We start from the raw sequence: 21,057 nt of genomic DNA, 5'->3' as shown, positions 1-21,057 counted from the left end.
AGACACATAACAAATTATTGGAGTAGAAGTGCAGGTGAACATCAAATTCTACCACTACAACAGTACAAATTTAGCCTAGGGTTCATATACATCATAATCACTACCACCACAACTGTAAGCACGACCAGTAGGAAGATTAGGAGTGGGGAAGCTTACTCTAAAAAATGGTACCGCCGCGATTCAGATGAGGGGAGCGGCAAGGGAAGCATGGAGAACGGCGGGGAAGCGAGGTTGCCACCACTGTCCTCCTCCTCTTGCGCTTCGAAGTCTCCGGTGACTCCGTTGGAGGCTACACAATCTGCAACGGCACCTCGTGCACGGTGGCTTCCTGATCCAGTGGATGCTCTACCCTGGATCTGAACGCCCACCACCTCCGCTTGACCCATGGGTTGGACGAATCGGCCTGCTCCATCGCCCAGAGGAGGATCTCGATCTTGTTGATCGGTTGTGAGGACGGGGGGCAAAACTTCTTCTTTTCTCTCTTCGACATTTGCTTCATGGTGGCCATCGCCGTCCAGCACATTTGCATTGTGTTGTCAAACCAAGAAAGGATCTCGGTCAACCTGGCCATCTTGCGCTGGTCGCCGCCGGCGATCTGCTCGATCTCCTGCTCCATCAAGAGGGGGTGGGGGGGTGGATGTGGATGTGGAAGAGGAGACGAGCAAAGTTGCGGCGGCGAGAAGGAGGAGATGGCTGCTGTGGATTTGGAATGAGGGAGGAGATGCCTGCGGTTGTGTAATGGTGATGGAAGAGGAGAGGACCCTGGCGGCGGCGGTTCTGCATTGGATGAGAGGGGCGGCGCGTGATTGTTGTTTTCCTATGACTTTTTTTAGACAATTTTTTTCCTATGACTAAAATGCCATAGATTAAAACGGTTCCAAAAAAGCCCAACCACTTTAAAAATTTGTATAATAAATATAGATAATTCGGGCCAACCAAAGCCCACAACATGACATATATAGCACGCTTACAACTTAAATAACACCAAGACAAATATAGATAGATACTAGATTTTTAGCTAAAAACGATAGATAGATAGATGGCCGCCGCTTCTCCACCAGGCTCCTCCTCGCTCCTCCTTCGGGCGCCCTTCACTGCTCCTCCGCGGTGTTGTTAATGGGGTACGACAGAGTGTGCATGCGCTCCTCGGTGGGGAAGACGTTGTCGTAGTCCGTGAAGATGTTATGGGTGGTAAAAGCTATGAACTCGCAGCCACACCAGAACACGCGGCCGAGGAGGTAGAACACGTCGAAGGGGTTGGTGAAGTGGGCAAAGGATAGCAACCACAACCCCGTTGTGGATGACCTCCTCGACTCGGTACATCCTTGGAGATCCCCGGGGGAGGTGCCCATAGCCGGCCCCAAGGAAGAAGTCAGTGACCCCCCTTGTGCCCCTCCACCTTGACATCGCCCACACATGAAGGGTGCTCTCTACGTACACCCCAGCGGAGTAGAGCATCTCCGGCACGGTGGGGGGGAAGCGGTAGGTTGGCCCGGTGTACTGCATGGCTGCGGCGGGCTGGTTTTTGGGGCTGTTTGTGGTGAAGAAGAAGAAGGGCAGATACAAAATGCAGGTGGGAGAGTATGGGAGATGGATGAAGGGTGTGATAGGAAGAGGTACATGATAGGTGGCTTAAATAGCCACCGTGGCAGTAATGGGGTCAAATGTGAACAAGTTTTCCACCCACCGCGGCATCGGGAGTGTACACGCGTGGGAAACTGTAGTGTGAATCCAAATGCGAAGTTTAAGTGCTGCCCTATGTGCCGTCGGTCGGGTCAAGCGGGGACGGCTCTGCGGCGCGTGCTCCTTCGCGTATATATGTGCACACATGCAACGTAGGCTGAAGCGGGTGCATGCATGCAACCGCATGCAACTTAGGCTCGCTCGGGCGCATGCAACGGCGGCGGACATCGCTCGGTCCAACGGGTGGGCTTCTTTACACAGCCCAACGACGCGCATGCATGGCAGCCCACCCTCGAGCGCAGAAAAAAAACAGGCGCAGAAAAAAACGTAAGTATTATATGATTTATCGACACGAAAGCCATAGAAAATCCTTGCAACGTCAAAAAGCTATGAAACTTGGCAAGGATGCTAGTCATGTTGGTACAAGGTTTTTGGTCCACTTCAAGGATGTCGACAAAAACATGCTTCGAGACGGACCCTTCCCGTCCTACCCGAAAGGCCAGGATGTAAGTCCAATGAGATCAACACTTGTTCATGTTGGCCAATGTGGCACTGACCGTCGAAGGAGATAAAGATTGATACTTGTTCATGTGGGCCCATATTTTTTTACATTTGGTGTCGATAGAACACAAAAAATAAACATGACTATATGCTTTTAGGTCTTCACCCTCCCCAATTTATTGGCCAACTCAGCAGGTTTTGCCTTAAGATGCCACCTCTTTCTGTAAGCTGCCATTGCTGTGGTTTTGGAATGCTGGTTCTCTTTCCTCCAGAACGGGCATTTATAGCGACCGGTACGCCTGTACACAATCTTTGCAGCCATGAGCCACTTGAAGATTTTCTTTCTGAAAGCTTCCCTCAGCTGTAGGTAGTTCTCCCATTCTTCCAAATCTGCAATCTGGTATTAGAAGAAAAAAGTCTCATGCCAGCGAATTGTACATTATATCAAAGGCAGGCATAAATGGATTGTTTTTTCTTTGTATTGGTTTTCTAGAACTTTGCTTATATGAAAGACAGGCATAAAATGGAATACAAATGATCCATTCATCTAAATTTGCAAACCCTAGGACTGATAACCGTACGATTAATAAAAAAAGTGAGCAGTACGATTGTCTGTACGAATAGCGAGGAATAACAAGAGAGCAATTTCTAGGGTTAACTTCGAGAAGGCAAATTCTAGGGTTAATCTCTGCAGACACTAACCGATTCGTCGTCGTTGGTGCTGTGTTGGACCAGCTGCGGCTGCGAATCGGCGGCGACGACGTCCTTGTCGACCAGTTCCTTCATGGGGTCCACATCCGCCGCACGGAGCGAACTAGCCACGCCCCTCCTCCGGCAGGTAGGATCATCCTCGTCGGCAAGAATGTGGGCTTTTTGGCGGCGGCGAGTAGTGGGCGGCGACGAAGACGTGGGTGGATAGGCAGAGGCGATCGAATGGTGGAGGCGGGAGCGAGATTTGGGGAGTGAAAATTCAATTTGTTTGGGAGAGAGAGGTCAAGGCCGCGTACAATTCGCCACTTTTGAAATCTAGGTAGAAACATGCACGTACACGGCATCGTGCACACCCAGAGATTTGCCCGAACCAACCAATCAACCAACCAAGCAAAAGAAAAAGTGCACAATGTCGGTCCACAAACGTGGCAACATAAACCGAACACCAAAATAGGGTGTTAAAAAAAGAACATCAAAATAGGAGGGGCATTTTTTTTGTTTTGCGCAGTACTACTAAATACTAGAAGGGAGAACTACTGAAAAAAATACTAGAAGGGACAGTTGGCACATTTAATTTCACATGGCATCTAGCTTTTTTTTTCATCGCTAGCTATGTTGTACCGATTAGGTAAAATGAATGGATAATTATTAAACCCTAGCTATTGTCAAGGTTTATCGGTGTGTGTCTACGTGGCCAAGTGTGCTTGCACGGTGTGGGTCTAGGTGAGTATGATGCACGGGACGGGCCTTTGTGGTTAGGGCCCACATCAAGCGGCCCCGAATTTTGAGTAAAGTGAAGGAACGAGCCCCGCACACCGTCCGCATGCCGGACTTGTTCCCTCCCATTGGCTAGATCCAACATGCGATATGGCCTCGTTTACACTTAGCCCGCGTGAGGGTTTATGCATGCCCCTCTCGGTGATTGACCATACCCTTCATGGCTCATATGATGAGACCACGCCAGGCCCCGTGATGCACCGCCTAGGCACAAACCGGACGCGTTACCTCTCCGTAGCTAGATCCAAACCATGCACCCCCGCTGTTTAGACCCAAGTGGAGTAGCACCTAGACACATGACCCGTGACACTTGTGTCAGCCCCTGAACCATGCATCCCCGCCGTGTAGACTCATACGTGGCCATGTGTGCATGAATGTTGTGGTTCCAGCTGAGTGCGATGCACGGGACGGTCCTTGGTTACTAGGTCTAACATCACGCGGCAACAAGATTTGAGGCAAATGAAGGAATGGGCCCCGCACTCCCTTCACAGGACGGACGCATTCCCACTCCGTGGCTTGATCCAGCATGGGATATTGCCCCGGTTGCCCACAGCCTATGTGAGGGCCTACGCATGCTGCTCTCGATGTTTTACCACACCTTCTAGGGGTCGTATGATTACACTTGCGCCAGGTCCCGTGAATTTTCGGCCCCTCGCGAATTTGCATGGATTATAACGGCAGCTGACGAGCATCATAGCCTAGGGAACGGCGTCGAGGCCACCCCTCCCTTTGGTACCATATGGTGCATATATGGACCAAAGATCTTAACATGGGGCTTTCATCCCAATCCTTGCTATGATTTCATGTGGCCGCCGTAGATCTTGAACTTTCGAGGTTACAACCCTAGAAATGTGGTAAATGTCCCGAATATGGGAGTGGGGGGGGCGAGAAAGGCCACGCATTTCTCTGGAAAGACAAACAAGTTTTTTTAAATAAGGATTTTTACCATGTTTTAATAAGGATTTTAAATTTCAAATTATAAGGTGCTTATTTTTTTCCCAAAACAAAGGTGTTGTAAACGCACAAAGCTCCTCATTGAGCCTCTGACCATCACGTTCACGTTGAACTCACCCTAAAATCAAGGAGAGGTAGATCGAATCTCCCCACGGGGGGCAACCTCCACCTAGTAGCTAAATATGGTTAGTTGAGAATTTCTCCCCAAGTCGTTTTTTGAGGCAAAATCACATTCTTCTTTTTTCTTCCAATATTGTGGCGAAATACATGGAAGAAAAATCGTGGGAGGCACGGTGGAACGAGTGCACCTGTTTTTCCCCTCCAAAAGTGCACTAGTTGCCATATTGCATGTGAACGTGTCACCTATACAAACAATTGAAATGCCGTTTTTATTTGTTTAACAATTCCTAAATATTGAATTTCAGCATGCACCTACCCCATGGCGGTTAGGTCAAATTTGTCTTATCCAAGCTCCGCCAGTGACCGTGCAGATTCTTGTACCATGCACGTGCTGCTCCGGGCCTCCGGCGTCCGGTACCAGACAAGGGAATCTGGATGTGATGCAATACAATTCATGTTGACCCATATCATGCACCCTTAGCCAACCAGGCCGACAACATGCACCGCTAGACACCTCGATCTAGACCATGCGGTAGTGTCCACGTTGGGCAAAGATGCTCAGCTGGACATGTTTGCTGGCACTAGTGCATGATGCCCAATCTCGGTGTGCAAGATGGTTAGCCATGTGTCGCTTTGACATGCTTGGCATACGGAGGGAGGGACTTGTTGGAGAACTAACGAACCAAGGTGGGGTCAAGGATGGATGGATGGTGTGGGTCAACTTGGCTAAAGGGGAACGGTTTGAGGCCATTTGAACAATGTATGCCATGGCTATGGTCATGAGCTAACTCACTTGCCTTACCACGAAATTTTACATAAGGGGACAGTGTAAACTTAAAAATTTTGAGTTTTATTTTTGGATATCCTGTTTGTTACATTTATGGCACCGTGTACAACAAATTTGGGGTTATTTTGGAGGTGGTCAAAAAAATCATTGGAGATGGTCCAATCATAAACATGTGACCATATACAAAAGAAAAAGCCCACCTCTAACAGGATATTTCAGACCCCACGGCCTGCATATGACTAGAAACCCAACCATATGGGCAAGGATGCAGGCCCGTGGGATATTGATTTCTCTTGATAGTAGGCCTAACAGGGCATACACGGAACTGGATACGGAACATGTTGTTTTAGTGAGAGAGGCTCATGCAAATGGTTTCTCAGCCGCGTATATAAGTAGGTGCGTGCGCGTCTCGCTTGGCGAGGTGGGACTAAACTCCCACCACCCGTTAGTTGCGCTCGGTGCGTCCCAGCGTTGGGCTGTCCCAGGCGAACCTCACCCGCGTGCTGGACCACGCGTCCCTGTAGAAGGTTGGGCTGGCCCATCTTGTATGCATATCCTTTTTCTTTTTCGATTTTCACATATTCTCTTTAATTTATTATTATATAGTTCTAAAACAAAGGTGCTCCTGGGTACCAGCAAGTCTGGAATGAGGATTTCCCTCTGGATGTAAATTTTCCTGTGACCGCCGATTTGGTCGGTCCCCAGTAATTGGAATGCAAGGTGTTCCACATAAAAAAACAAAGGTTGTTGTAAACGCAGAAAACTCCTTCTTCAGCCTCTCACCATCACGTTCACGTTGAACTCACCCTAAAATCAAGGACAGGTCGATCTAATCTCCCCACGGGGGGCAACCTCCACGGAGTAGCTAAATATGGATACTTGATATTTTCTTCCCAAGTCGTTTTTTGAGGGGAAAATACATTTTTCTTTTTTCCTCCAATATTTGTGGTGAAATACATGGAACAAAAATTGTGGGATGCACGGGGGCTACCTGTTTTTTCCTCCAAAAGTGCACTTGTTGCCAAAATGCATGTGAACGTGTCATATTCCACATTTTCCTTAAAACATGTTGTACACCTACACAAACAATTGAATTGTCGTTTTCATTTTGTTATCAATTCCTAAATCTTGAATTTCAGCATGCACCTATCCCATGGCGTCTCATCCAAGCTCCCACATGAACCGCGCAGATTCTTCTATCATGCACGTGTGCTGCTCCGGCATCCGGTACAAGAGAGGGGAATCTTGATCCGATGTGATGCGATTCATGTCTACCCATAGCATGCACCGCTAGGCAACCGGGCCGGCAACATGCACCGCTAGTCGCCTCGATCCAGACAATGGGCAAAGATGCTCAGCTCGACATGTTTGTTGGCACTAGTGCATGATGCGCCAATCTCGGTGTGCAAGATGTGTAGCCGTGTGTCGTTTTAACATGCTTGGCGTACCGAGGGAAGGGACTCATCGGAGATCCAATGAACCGAGGTGGGGTCAAGGGTGGATGGATGGTGTGGGTCAACTTGGCTAAATGTTTATGGTGGGTGTCTACGTGGCCAAGTGTGCATGCATGGTGTGAATCCAGCTGTGTGTGATGCACTGGATGGGCCTTTTTGGATAGGGCCCACATGAAGCGGCAACGAATTTTGAGGAAAATGAAGGAAAGGGCCCCGCACACCGTCTGCATGCCGAACTCGTTCCCTCCATTGGCTAGATTCAGCATGCGATATGGCATCGTTTCCACATAGCCCGCGTTAGGGCTTATGCGTGCCGCTCTCGGTGTTTGACCACACCCTTCATGGGTCATACGACGAGACCACGCCAGGCCCCGTGAAGCACCGCCTAGGCACAAACCGGACACATTACCTCTTGGTAGCTATATCCAAACCACATGCAGACCCGCCGTCTAGACCCACGTGTGGATCATCACGTAGACGTGACTCATACGTGGACATCTCCTCTTGGTAGACGTTTAGACTCATGCGTTACCTCTTGGTAGCTAGATCCAAACTGGACTCACACCACTTACGTCAGTCCCCGAACCATGCATCCCCGCCGTTTAGACTCATACGTGGACATGTGTGCATGCATGTTGTGGGTCCAGTTGAGTGCGATGCACGAGACATGCCTTGGTTACTAGGTCTAACATCACGTGGCATCGAGATTTGAGGCAAATGAAGGAACGGGCCCCTCACTCCTTTCACAGGCCGGACGCATTCTCTCTCGATGGCTTGATCCGACATTCGATATGGTCCCGTTTGCACACAGCCTATGTGAGGGCCAATGCATGCTGCTCTCGATGTTTTACCACACCCTCTAGGGGTTGTACGATGACACCACACCAGGTCCGGTGAATTTTTAGCCCCTCACGAATTTGCATTGATTATAACGACAGCAGATGGGCATCATAGCCGTAGAGAACGGCGTCGAGGCCACGCCTCCCGTTGGTAGCATATGGCACATATATGGACCAAAGAGCTTAACATGGGGCACTCATCCCATTCCCTGCTATGATTTAATGGTGGCCGCGTAAGATCTTGAACTTTCGAGGTTACAACAATAGAAATGCGGTAAATGGCCCGAATATGCGAGGGGGGGGGCGAGAAAGGCGACGCAATTACCTACCCCCACTGTTGAAGTTTGTTTTTTCTAGAAAGAAACATTTTTTTATAAATAAGGAATTTTCAGCAGTTATTAATAACGATTTTATAATTTCACATTGTAAGGTGCATTTTTTCTCTCTAAAACAACGGTGTTGTGAACGCACAAAACTCCTCCTTGAGCCTCTCACCATCATGTTCACGTTGAACTCACCCAAAAAGGATTTCCCTCTTTTTTACGATTTTCCTTTGTTTTTGTTTTTTAGAGAAAAGGATTTTGCTTTGTGTTTTTTATTAGTAACATAGGGTTTTACTTTGTGACTGGTAAGCGGCCTGTGGGCCTGTTTGGTTGTTTCTTTAAGAACTGGACCCACGGGCCGTTATTTTCTGTGCTTGACACGGATAGGGTCCGTGTCATCACCCCCATCGCCCACACACCCCCGCCCCCCTCACCCACACCCTCCCCACAAACCACCCCGCCGCGACCCCGCCGCCTACTCGCCTGGCCGCTCTCGACGGTTGGAGCAGAAGAGCGCGGAGTGAGAATGGGAGGCCACCAGCAAGCACCTAGCGACTACCGGCAACTAGGTGAAGTGAGAAACCCTAAGTAATCTTCGACTTCTTTGTTCCTTGTTGTGTTGCCGTTTCGGGAGTTGGATATGGTTTTCAAAGTTAGAGGTTAGATAGTTAGGATTTTTAAATCGGAGGTTAGATGGAAGGCGATGCAGAGATTGAAGGAAGTTTTCTACATCGGTGGCTTGCTGGGTATTTTTTTCTAGGGTTTCGGTATTCCAGGGTTTTCATAACAATGAACAAGTGCAAATGCGTAACACAATAGCAGAAAATTTCAGCAAACAGTCCTTTAAAAACTTAAAATAATATTGGCCTTGTGCGGTGGCGAATCCAGGAAGAAACCAGAGGGTGGGCTCAAAACTTATAAGCTGGGCTAGTGGATTAAATTCCTTGTTAGGCTGAAATTAGGTGTGGTTTAGTAAGGCAGCCATTAACTTGTAGTCCTAGATTGCAAGTCAACTAAACATTTCTCAGAATAATATTTACTGCAGTGTTTTTTTTGCAGAATATGAAATTTTGATCCAAATATTTGTATCTTTGTAGGTAAATAACAATAACCTCTTAATTCTGTTGCCCAAATTAGTTCATATTTTAAAGATTATAAATATGAGGGCGTACAATATATCAGAGTTTAGGAATTATTTTAATCTTTATTTTGTGTGGTTATGTAGTACCAGGAAAAAGTGAAGTAGGTTCATTTTCTCTAATATGACAGACAAGTGGCTAATTGAGTTGGTTACCCTGACGATCCTTCGTCCGTCCAGAACAGATTTTCTTTTCTTTTTCAAGGAACATATTGTTGGATGCGGATCTAAGTAGATGGGCTGTATGTTGAAGGCGTGCGTGTGTACATTCGGGTGGGCCGAGTAACAGCAGTAGTAGGATTAATGTTTTGATAGGAATTTTCTCAGAGATTACTGCTCAGTCTCAGACACTACCTTAGTTCTGCTGCAGAGGAGGAGGGGCCAATGCCGCGCGTCGATGCTCGGGGTGAGCCCGTGCTGTCGGTCGACGATCAAGAGAAGGACATGTCTGAACAAGCTGTGGTGCGGCGGGCACGCGCTGCGTTGCGGGGTTATGAGGAGTGGAGGGCAAGCCACCCACTCAGTTCAAGTGTATGATTGTTGATTACTGATGCAATACCTTCATTGATTATATTGTATGATTGTTGCCTAGTGTGTTTACATGCAAATGCCCTTTTCTTAAATTCTCATCTTGTTTTTCTTCATTTTATTTTGTTTACACAGGTGGTGTGCATAACTTGTCGACAGGACTGCAACAGGCCCGATGCTGATGGGTTGACATTTACCATCAGGCTAGATGGGGACACTTCAGCTGTGGTATAAATAATCATGTCAATTTTTACTTGTATTGTGTTTGTTCCCCTCTACTTTGAAGATTAACAAAATGTAGGAAATAAATAGCAATTAAATTCTACATGTACAGATCGTGCCATGCTACGCATGGCACCAGTTCAGCGCCATCCAGACAGTTCATTGATTTTTCAACCGAGAGGGAGCCGCACGTATGATTTTGGCGTGTACAAAGGGAATTCAAGGGCGATCATCTATGGTGAAAACTGGTACAGGTTTGTTGAAGACTTTGACCTGCGAGAAGGCGACCTTGTCTCCTTCGATTTGACTGAAGACATTCCTATGGTGTATGATGTCTACTACACAACCTTCTTCTTGTAGACGTTGTTGGGCCTCCAAGTGCAGAGGTTTGTAGGACAGTAGCAAATTTCCCTCAAGTGGATGACCTAAGGTTTATCAATCCGTAGGAGGCATAGGATGAAGATGGTCTCTCTCAAGCAATCCTGCAACCAAATAACAAAGAGTCTCTTGTGTCCCCAACACACCCAATACAATGGTAAATTGTATAGGTGCACTAGTTCGGCGAAGAGATGGTGATACAAGTGCAATATGGATGGTAGATATAGGTTTTTGTAATATGAAAATATAAAAACAGCAAGGTAACTAATGATAAAAGTGAGCGTAAACGGTATTGCAATGCTAGGAAACAAGGCCTAGGGTTCATACTTTCACTAGTGCAAGTTCTCTCAACAATAATAACATAACCGGATCATATAACTATCCCTCAACGTGCAACAAAGAGTCACTCCAAAGTCACTAATAGCGGAGAACAAACGAAGAGATTATTGTAGGGTACGAAACCACCTCAAAGTTATTCTTTCCGATCAATCCATTGGGCTATTCCTATAAGTGTCACAAACAGCCCTAGAGTTCGTAGTAAAATAACACCTTAAGACACACATCAACCAAAACCCTAATGTCACCTAGATACTCCAATGCCACCTCAAGTATCCGTGGGTATGATTATACGATATGCATCACACAATCTCAGATTCATCTATTCAACCAACACATAGAACCTCAAAGAGTGCCCCAAAGTTTCTACCGGAGAGTCAAGACAAAAACGTGTGCCAACCCCTATGCATAGGTTCATGGGCGGAACCCGCAAGTTGATCACCAAAACATACATCAAGTGAATCAATAGAATAACCCATTGTCACCACGGTTATCCCACGCAAGACATACATCAAGTGTTCTCAAATCATTAAAGACTCAATCCGATAAGATAAATTCAAGGGGAAAACTCAATCCATTACAAGAGAGTAGAGGGGGAGAAACATCATAAGATCCAACTACAATAGCAAAGCTCGCGATACATCAAGATCGTATCACCTCAAGAACACGAGAGAGAGATCAAACACATAGCTACTGGTACATACCCTCAGCCCCGAGGGTGAACTACTCCCTCGTCGTCACGGAGAGCGCCGGGATGATGAAGATGGCCACCGGTGAGGGATCCCCCTCCGGCAGGGTGCCGGAACAGGGTCCCGATTGGTTTTTCGTGGCCCTGGAGGTTTGCGGCGGTGGAACTCCCGATCTATTGTGTTTTTCGATAGTTTTAGGGTATATTGATATATATAGGAGGAAGAAATACGCCAGGGGAGCCACGAGGGGCCCACGAGAGTGGAGGGCGCGCCCACGGGGTGGGCGCGCCCCCCTGCCTCGTGCCCTCCTTGTTGAGTCCCTGACGTGCACTCCAAGTCCCCTGGATTGCTTCCGTTCCAAAAATAACTTTCCCGAAGGTTTCATTCCGTTTGGACTCCGTTTGATATTCCTTTTCTTCGAAACACTGAAACAAGGGAAAAACAGGAACTGGCACTGGGCTCTGGGTTAATAGGTTAGTCCCAAAAATAATATAAAAGTGTTTAATAAAGCCCATAAACATCCAAAATAGATAATATAATAGCATGGAACAATCAAAAATTATAGATACGTTGGAGACGTATCAGTGTACTGCTGCACCCTGCCAAGGACATGCGATCAAAATGAAGAGCGTGAAGATCCTCTAGAATTAGCTGCCATAACGAAGGGAATTAATCTGACGAAGCAAGAGGAGCGTAACCTACATGACCTTTTGGCGATGAAGAAAGGTTATATAGGTGCATTTTTTGTCCACCGCTTCACCAAGTCGAACATAGCAGGAGAGACGATGGTATGTTTTTGGTGGACTAGTATTTTCTATTTTGTATGCAATTTTCTTTGTTTTTTCATGGAGAGAAAGATTAATGATATGCTATTGTAGCTGAAACCAGTGAATACACTGATGTGTGTTTTTGCATAGCTTTTTGTTTCCCATAACTGTAGATCCTTATGTAATATATGTAGATGTAGCTGAAGATCCTTTTGTTTACTGCTCCTTCACATATTTGATAATTTTTCTTCCTATGACGGTGCATACAGAGATTACCGGTGAAAGTTGTCGACGCCCTGAAGACCCCAGGAGATGGGAAGATACCGAGAGATGGGCTTGCTGGCATTCGGCTGTGCAAGGACAGTTTCATGCCGGTGAAGTACCACAAATGTGATGATGGTCGCATCATCTTCGGCAAGGGATGGAGTGATTTTTTTGACAGTGAAGAGCTCAAGGTTCATAAAGCCGTTCTTTTCGGTTTCCAGACCACCACCTGTGAAGATCTTCAGATTGAGGTGGTTATGAACATGCTGACCGAGGAGCCACAAATGTAGCACGACAACGCAAGAGTGTCCTTTACACTAGGTATACTGCGAAAACTATGTTGATAGCAGTTATGCATCTATGGGGTTACGTCTTCATTATGTCTTGGGTGATGATGACTATGAGAGGAGGACATGTTGCATTTAGAGTAAATTCTAGGATTCGGCCCTATTCAGGACTCAAAATAGGGCTTACACAGGTGGTTGCTTTATTGGCTGTTGTTTCCCTGGCTATAATCATGAACGATGTTAATGCAAATGGAATCGTTAAGGGGGTTTTATTAATATTTTAAATCATGGAGTTAAGATGGTAGAACTACCTATGAGTGTTTGCGTAGGAGATGCGGGAAGGGCATCAGTTGTGTTCTTGACTCTTTGGTAATGCAGGAATAGGTATAATGTGAGATTACAAAATAAATGGTATAGTGATCTTATGATTCTTGTTTAGCTAATTTGCTTGTGGATCATGGGATGGTCTATATTGCAGATGAAGGTGGTAAACAAAGAGGTGCTGATGTTGGGAGCAAAGAGGTGCTGATGGTCTATATGCGCAGGCTAGAGCATGTAGCAGGTGAATTGTACAGTTCATCGCAAGTGTGGAGTCACAGGGTACTGCGGTGTCGCCTGCGCATCTCTCAGCTATATTTTCTGTCCTCTGCCGTAGTTTTATTTTTTGGACCTTCGTGTTAAGTCTGGCTGGGCTTGCTACCATGTATGATTTGTAATGCTAGTTGATTACTTTAGTTCCTAGCTGTAGTTCGTATCAAGGGCTTGAAATACCATGTGGTTTCTGTTAATGGAAAATCAGAGGGGGTGACCCTTCTTTTGATTAAAAAATGAACTTTCTCTATGCAATTAAAAAATAAAATTTCTCTATTCAAACCCAGTTGAGACAGTATTCATTATTAATCTGAAATAATCTTTTGGTAAAAATGGCTATCGCATTCTGTATCATAGCTAGCGAACCGAAACAAAATAAACGTCTTAAGTATAATATCTCGTGAACGTGGATCAAATTAGGCAAGACAGCTAGAATAAAGGATGATTCAACTTGCAGGAAATTTGAACTTACGACTTACTAGCAGTATAATAAAGTTTACATACTATGAGCTAGATAAATTGAAGAAACGTTTTAGGTTGATTCATTCTTGCTTCCTGACTTCTTTGACCGCCTAGATGGTTTGGCGAGATGCTGGCGCTGACTCTCGAACCCCTTCTAGAAGTTCACCAAGCGCCTGTATACATCGTAGGTGGCATACGCGTCCATGGAAGCATAATAGATGTTCCTTAAGGGCAAGGGCGCTTCTGCCCATATATGGTGGTCATCTTCTGTGATAGCATCCTTCATCTTGTTGTAGCTGTGGTGGATGATGGAACCGGCTTAGTCAGCCAAGCCATACTTTGGCTTAATCGTCACTGGATCAGGCACTCTCCACATATTTTGGATATCCACAAAGTTTTGTACCACCAGACCAACACACTTGAGTTTTTTCTCGTCATTGTTGATGTCCACCCCAACAAAGGTGTACTCCTCGTCGAGTAGGAAGGCGGCAAGCAGGCCACAGTGCTCATCAGCAACGCTTATCTGGTACATGAGGACGTAGATGCCAACGCATAACTGGACCACGGCAGCCATCTGTGTCGGAGCATGAGGCCAGGTGTACTCCACATCCAGTGCAACTATCTTCTGGTCGTCGTTCCGCAGCCAATATTTGAATCTGCCAATGCAGTACTCAACACAGCTAGCCTTGTTCGTGTACTTCACAAAAATTTCGGTATTTCCATCTGCCCTAGCAGCATAATCTTTCTCGAATGCCATGCCGAAGGACTGTAATTGATGAAACCAGTAGAAGACATGAAGCATGACAATAACATGATAACAATAAGCCGAGATGAATATGACAGCAGATACTATAGTAATTCTGGCGCTATTGAAAGTTTATGTAAACAAGTGCATGAACAATTGAAACTAAACAAGTACTCCCTCTATAAAGAAATCACTAAAGTAGTGAACCAAAAGTTGTTATATTTCCTTGCAGAGGGAGTATATGCGAATTAACAATCAAAATTTACGCTCTTGAAATATTTATCTAAACAACTGCATCAACAATCAAGAATAAACATGTATCTATGAATTTTTCATCGGCCATGCAGATGAAACTGTGTGTACAAACTAAAGAAGCAAAAGAAAAACAAGAAATTGACAAGACAACGGACTAGATGTTGCATGCAGATGAATCTGTGTGCAAAATTCTCATAAGGCAACGGACTACATGTTGCAGGCAGATGAATCTGTGCGCACAAAATAAAGAAGCAGGAGAACAACAAATTGACAAGAAGAAGGCCATCGTATGTGCTGCTACTGGAGAACTAATAACATAATTGACAGGAAGGAGAACTCACCGTTCCAGAAGCCAGATTGTTGGGAGAGTGGGCGACGCAGAGGAAGAGGGAATCAAGAGGACGCAGATGCAGAGGAACCGTTTTTGGAGAGTCGTGGCAGTGAGGATGAAGCGCCCTCGCGCATGCCCGTCCTAAATAATTGGGACGGGGCTCGTCGCGGCTGTTGGAGTCCTCGCTTCCTTTCTCATGTTCACATTTAAAATGGGCTCATCCCATTATAATAGGCCCGTATAAGAAAGCACAAGAAGCCCAAACGCTTCACGGTTGAGATTACTGATCTAAACTCGCTAAAAATTTCTCAAAATAAAAAAACTAGCTAAAAACATTACGTGATCTAAAACTACCTCTTCGTGAGATCCCAAATTCCCAATATTTCCTTCTGGTCGGTTGTTAGAGAATCCCCTATAAATAAACATTACGTGATCTAAAACTACCTCTTCGTGAGATCCCAAATTCCCAATATTTCCTTGTGATCGGTCGTTAGAGAATCCCCTATAAATACGAAGCTTTTCACGGCATAGATCGTATACTTCCACCCCACGCCTCCCATACCTAGCCTTCCATGACTACACCGAATTACCACCCCACGCCGCCCAAAGTAGCTCCCAGGTCGGTGAAGCCGACGGAGCCGTCATCTTCGAAGCCTGCGTCGGCGAATCCTGAGATGAAAGAGAAGGGCACGTCAGAGAAGCCGACAAAAGAGAAGGGCACGTCGGAGAAGCCGGCGAAGCAAAAGATGAAAGCGAACGGCAATGGAGCCGGTCACCATCGAGAGAATCCTCCGGTAACGATCGAGATCCTTGTATTCTGTATACTCCCTCCTTCCCAAGTCTGCATGCAATCTCATTGTTTACGGCGCACTTCCTTTTGATCTCGTTTAGTTACAACCATAACGAACTATCCCTATTTTACCGAAGGGAGATGGGTGTGTCTAGAAAGAAAAGAAAGAAGGACAAAAAAAAAAGGCTTCCACGAATCTTAGCATAAAATCAATGACATAGGACTTAGATAAGCAATGCTTAGAGCACATCTAGATGTGCTTTAGCAAAACTTAAGGGAGATCGTGGATGCCTTCAGTTTTTAGTCGTGAATGCCTCTCTCTGTAATGAAACTTGCGCTAATTTTCGTGCTGGAAAGTTCTACGTGCAATGATATGGAAAGGAAGGACTAGTAATTTAACTTTGTTTAAAACCAGCAACCGAATCAACAAAATAATCGTAGTACTCCTAAATGCCTGATCAAATACGCAGTAGACAGAATACAAAGTAGTTTTGTACGTAAGTTGCATGCCTCACTTATTTGGCATTGAGAACATCAAATGTATGTACTATATTAAATTTTAGGTTGACGACAAAAGAAAGGAGAAAACTAAAAAGAAAGATGGAGAGTAGGCTCACATGTTTCGGTCCATGTCAACATTTTTAGGCTGCTTGATGATGCCTAGTTGTGTTTTTGGTTGCTCGAGTCACTACTATGGTCATGTTTACTGGACATAAGGTTATCATCTCAATCTGATGGGAACTAAGGAGTGTGCTCTTGAATGCTTGCAATGGAACTGCTACATTCCTTTTTTGAGATTATCTATAAACTATTGATCTTTTGATCATGTATGCAATTATTTTCGTAAGTGTGACGCCTGGAACTTTAGTAGTGTACATAGACCAAAGTTTGATCTTTCTACTAAAAATCTGTACTATCATCAGTCAATTTGCCGATAGAGATAGCTTGTTTTTCTATGTCTGGTGTTCATTATATGGCCTAGAAGCTTTATGATTTCATGCAGTACTGTAGAGCACAATTATGATATTGGCATAGATTACATCTAGTCGGTTCTATGCGTGTTTAAATGAATACCATACAAAATCTAATCACACTATTTGTACATTCAGGGAACTCAGGTTGCTTCATTGCTGCAATACGAGAAGTTCATAAAAGAATTAAACGCACAACAACTGACGTACATCAAGTTGATTGGACTGGGTGAACTTCTCAAGACTCCTGGCATGAGAATGAGACGTCTACTGTGCCAGGCCATCGCTTATTCATATGATGCAAAGCAGGATGCCTTTATAATTAATGGGAGACCATGTAGGATCATACTAAAAGATGTGGAGCATATAACAGGCCTGCCCTGCATGGGGAAGAATCACGTCTCTTCAAATCACAACGACACTTTGGAGTTGTGGAAGGAACTGAAAGACCCCAATGACACAAAAGTAACTTTGAAAGGATTGCTAGCCAAGATGAAAGGCGACAGCACACCTAATTTTGTCAGGCCATTTGTCTTGTACACCATAGGAAAATATGTATGCCCGACAACACAACAGTATGTGGACAACAGATACCTTCGGATTGTTAGAAACGTTGAGACAATAAAGAGCACCAATTTTGGATAGCTTACACTTGACCATCTTATGGCTAGCGTCAGGAAATTTGTAAATGGTGTAGCAAATCTGGAGGGCAACCTACCACTGCTGCAAGTAATACAATCATTATTAACATACCATACATTTAATTTTATGGAAAAATTTCTAAGCTGTTTTTGTTGTAATGCAGACGTGGTACTACGAGAAGTGGAGGGTGCACCAATTGGACTCTACCATCTCATATGCATCAAGGTTAAGGCCGCTGATCCAAAACTGGAGTGACGAGAAGGCACAGCAGGTTGACAACATAATCAACAAAAATTATATAGGGGTTGGAGAGGTAAAGTGTTAGTACTGTGTGCCTGGATTATCTACCACATGTTTTGAATGATACTAACGACACTAAAATGCAGTATGTCGATGACCTGCTGCGGCCTTTCAATCCGCCACCAGTTGGGATGCCGGTCAAACCAAAGACTGACGGTCAGGTAAATGATGAACATCAGGCACAAATATATATTGTAACTTTGCAAGTACAATCGAAGTCATATGCTTCTAACTACTTGTAATTTGCGGATAAGGCACTCATGGGCCGTGTATTGGCTGATTTGAAAGAAGTTTCCTCCATTGTGCGGGAGGCCAGTGCACAACAATTTGATAGGATGTGCACCCTTGAAAAAAATGGACGAGTGCCTTAGGCGTACACTTGCGAACGGCAGACGCACGGACGACCTCATCACAGAATTCAATGTAAGTATACCATTATGAGTTTCTATAAATAATTTTACTATCAATACTCTCCACACTAACACATTTTTTTAAAGAACCACCGCTATGGAATATTTGATGCTGATCGCCCAGGAGTAGAGGACATACAGCTATCTGACCTGGGAGTACCTGCAGACCCAATGGAGGTCCCAGGAGAGAATACTACTCACCAGCAAAAACAAAAAGATGACACGGAGGTCATTGCCAAAGGCATTTCTGCTAAGGGAATACAAAAAAGATAACATGGATGCCCCCATGAAGAACGTAGCTGAAGATTTGCAGCCTGCTCCTAGTTTGCAATCGCGAAAGCATTCAAAAACCACCACAAGCCTTGAAGCTTTCATGGTGATACACATTTCACATCTAACTGATTTTGTTTAAGTTAATGCAGATTCATAGCTAACATATGATCTTCCACGTTCAGGATGAAGAAGACAGAGCTGTTGCTGCAGCTTGCAAGGAGAGTCTCAAGAATGTTTCACAGCTTTATAAAAGCTGGATGCTTCGCAGGGTGCTGCGGGTTTGAATTCATGAAAGCATTCCAAAGCCACCACAAGCCTTGAAGCTTTCCTGGTGATGCACATTTTACAGTTAACTGGTTTTGTTTTTTTATTTTGCGTAGATTGCAAGCTAACAAGTGCTTTATTTCGAATCACAGGATCCTCTGAATTTGAGGCACAATGAGAATGTGCGAAAGGCTGAAGAAAGAAGAGATCAAGATGATGAAGATGTCAGTATTGAGGTGGGGGGAGAGGCAGGTACCAAAAGCAAACACCGGTCTGCCAAGGCTAAGGGAATAAGGGAGCCGGAAGAGCCCCATGTCTTCCCAGTTGATGAGGACAACTATGATGATTCTTTAGCAAAGCAGCGACAAGATAGTGTACTTGTTGATTCCATGCTACCAACTCGTGCGAGCATCCGGAAAAGAGTGGCATCTTCATTATTGTGCAATGAAGATTATGTTCTGTACGATAGTGATAAGAAGAGAAAGAAAAACAGGACTCCATCAGAGTCTACCAACGATTCCAAGGACACAAAGAATACAAAGAGAAAAAACTGTGCAAGCAATTTAAAAGGTACAGACACAGGTGCTTCGAGGCTGGAGACCGACCTTGACAAGTTCCGACAGAATTACATGGCCGAAATTGTCAACACCTCAGATCTTGATAAAAAAATTGGTGGTAATTGATGACATTGTTCTGCTACAGAAGCATTTGCAATGCCTCACCATGACAGATGGAGTTTTAGATGGCAAATGGTTGGGTGACGAAGTAAGATATTTGCCAAATTATTTTATCAATTTTCTTTTGCACAGTACAATTAACTTGAATTTTGTTTTAGTTGGTTGATGCTATGATTCAGATCATGCGTCATGATCATCCTAAGGACATAAGGGACGGGCAACTGGTTTACATTGAGAGGGTGGCCGGCGTCGCTATGCTTGAAAGAGATGGTAAGGTAGAGAACTGCCACGAGGCCGCTTTGGCGGGCAGTCATGGAACAACAAAAGGAGACAACTACCTCAGACATGATCTGGTACCATCTAACCATGACATAAACACATTTATTTTTCTAATTATTATGCATGTTGATGTAATCATCTTTGCTGTCCAGGTTTTTCTACCTACGAACATGGCGAACACCCACTGGTTCCTTGTGGTCGTAAACCCCAGAAGAAGGGAGATTCAGATTCTTGATTCACTTTTTAGCTACGTAGTAACACAAGTGGTTCACGTGGTGAGATTTTAAACGTCTTTCAATATAACACAGGATTTAGCATCATACCTAACCATGAACCATGAGCAACTTCTCATACCATGGACTTTGGCAGATACGTGGGGTGGAAGCACATCTGAGAGCATCGGTGTGAATCAATGGACTACAAAGCCATGCATGGCAAGACATTAACGTGACCTAATGGACAGTAAAGCATGTTCCCGTGCCAAGACAAGATGACAAGTCAATCAACAGTATTAGCTTCTAAATATGTTTTTCATTGTTAATACGTGAAATGCTGCTAACAGAATTAATTGTTGTAGTTCTTCTTGTGCACTCTACATGCTGAAGAACATCGAATTCTTTACGGGAGAAGATCTTACGCTGCGTTATGACCAAGTACGTAGAGTAACACCTAAAATTCTGTCAATTTTGTAAACATATGGAACGATACTAACATATCCTCCCATGCAGGCATACATTGACAATTATAGAAGAGAGCTGCCTATTGTCCTTCTTAATTCGCCCTACAACAAATTGAAGTCCATTAAAAGGCTGAAGACGTACAATGCTAGCCTATCGGATGCAGCTACGATTGAAGATCATGAAGATGCAAGCAGTTAGTCCAGCAGTGGTTGATTCTTAGATCTGGAGTGTACACTTGGTTATGAAGCGGTAGAGTAGGGTGTGGTTTGGTTTTAGTCCCGAAGAAGGTTTCCTAGCCATGTTCTTAGTCCAGTGCAGATTAATCAAGTTGAATATTTCACAGTACTGGTTCCAAATACTATTCTTGAAATAAATTTGGTCTGCATGGGAGACGCTGAAACATATATTTGATTTTTACAACCAGAACTTTTGAAGCTTAGGAAGGTTAACTAAATTCTTAAATTTATATTTAAGTTTCGTCAGAGTCTAGACAAGATTCAGAACAATTATATCGCTAGTTAGAAGTTTCAGAAAATTTTCAGCGAGTGCTGGAATATTTTGGGCGAAATTCAGTGAGGCTGAAATATTTTGGCTGAAAGGCAAATATTGCAGTGAGTGCTGAAATGAAT

At 44.7% G+C, this 21,057-nt stretch overlaps 1 protein-coding gene across 1 annotated transcript; it reads right to left on the bottom strand.

The window, feature by feature from the left end:
* Positions 1-14,130: 14,130 nt before the first annotated feature.
* On the bottom strand, positions 14,131-14,568 carry LOC109744019 (uncharacterized). Its single transcript, XM_020303112.1, has one exon. It carries the CDS (start codon positions 14,566-14,568, stop codon positions 14,131-14,133), a length of 438 nt encoding a protein of 145 aa, XP_020158701.1.
* Positions 14,569-21,057: the final 6,489 nt, after the last annotated feature.

The sequence above is a fragment of the Aegilops tauschii genome, chromosome 1 (assembly GCF_002575655.3).
Source record: "Aegilops tauschii subsp. strangulata cultivar AL8/78 chromosome 1, Aet v6.0, whole genome shotgun sequence".
In the NCBI taxonomy this organism is placed as follows: domain Eukaryota; kingdom Viridiplantae; phylum Streptophyta; class Magnoliopsida; order Poales; family Poaceae; genus Aegilops; species Aegilops tauschii.
The sequence above is the reverse complement of the archived record's forward strand: the minus strand, read 5'-3'. Positions and strand labels throughout refer to the sequence as shown.

Excerpts from the sequence above, each read along its gene's own strand:
- LOC109744019 (XM_020303112.1), bottom strand. The coding sequence starts at position 14,568 with ATGGCATTCGAGAAAGATTATGCTGCTAGGGCAGATGGAAATACCGAA.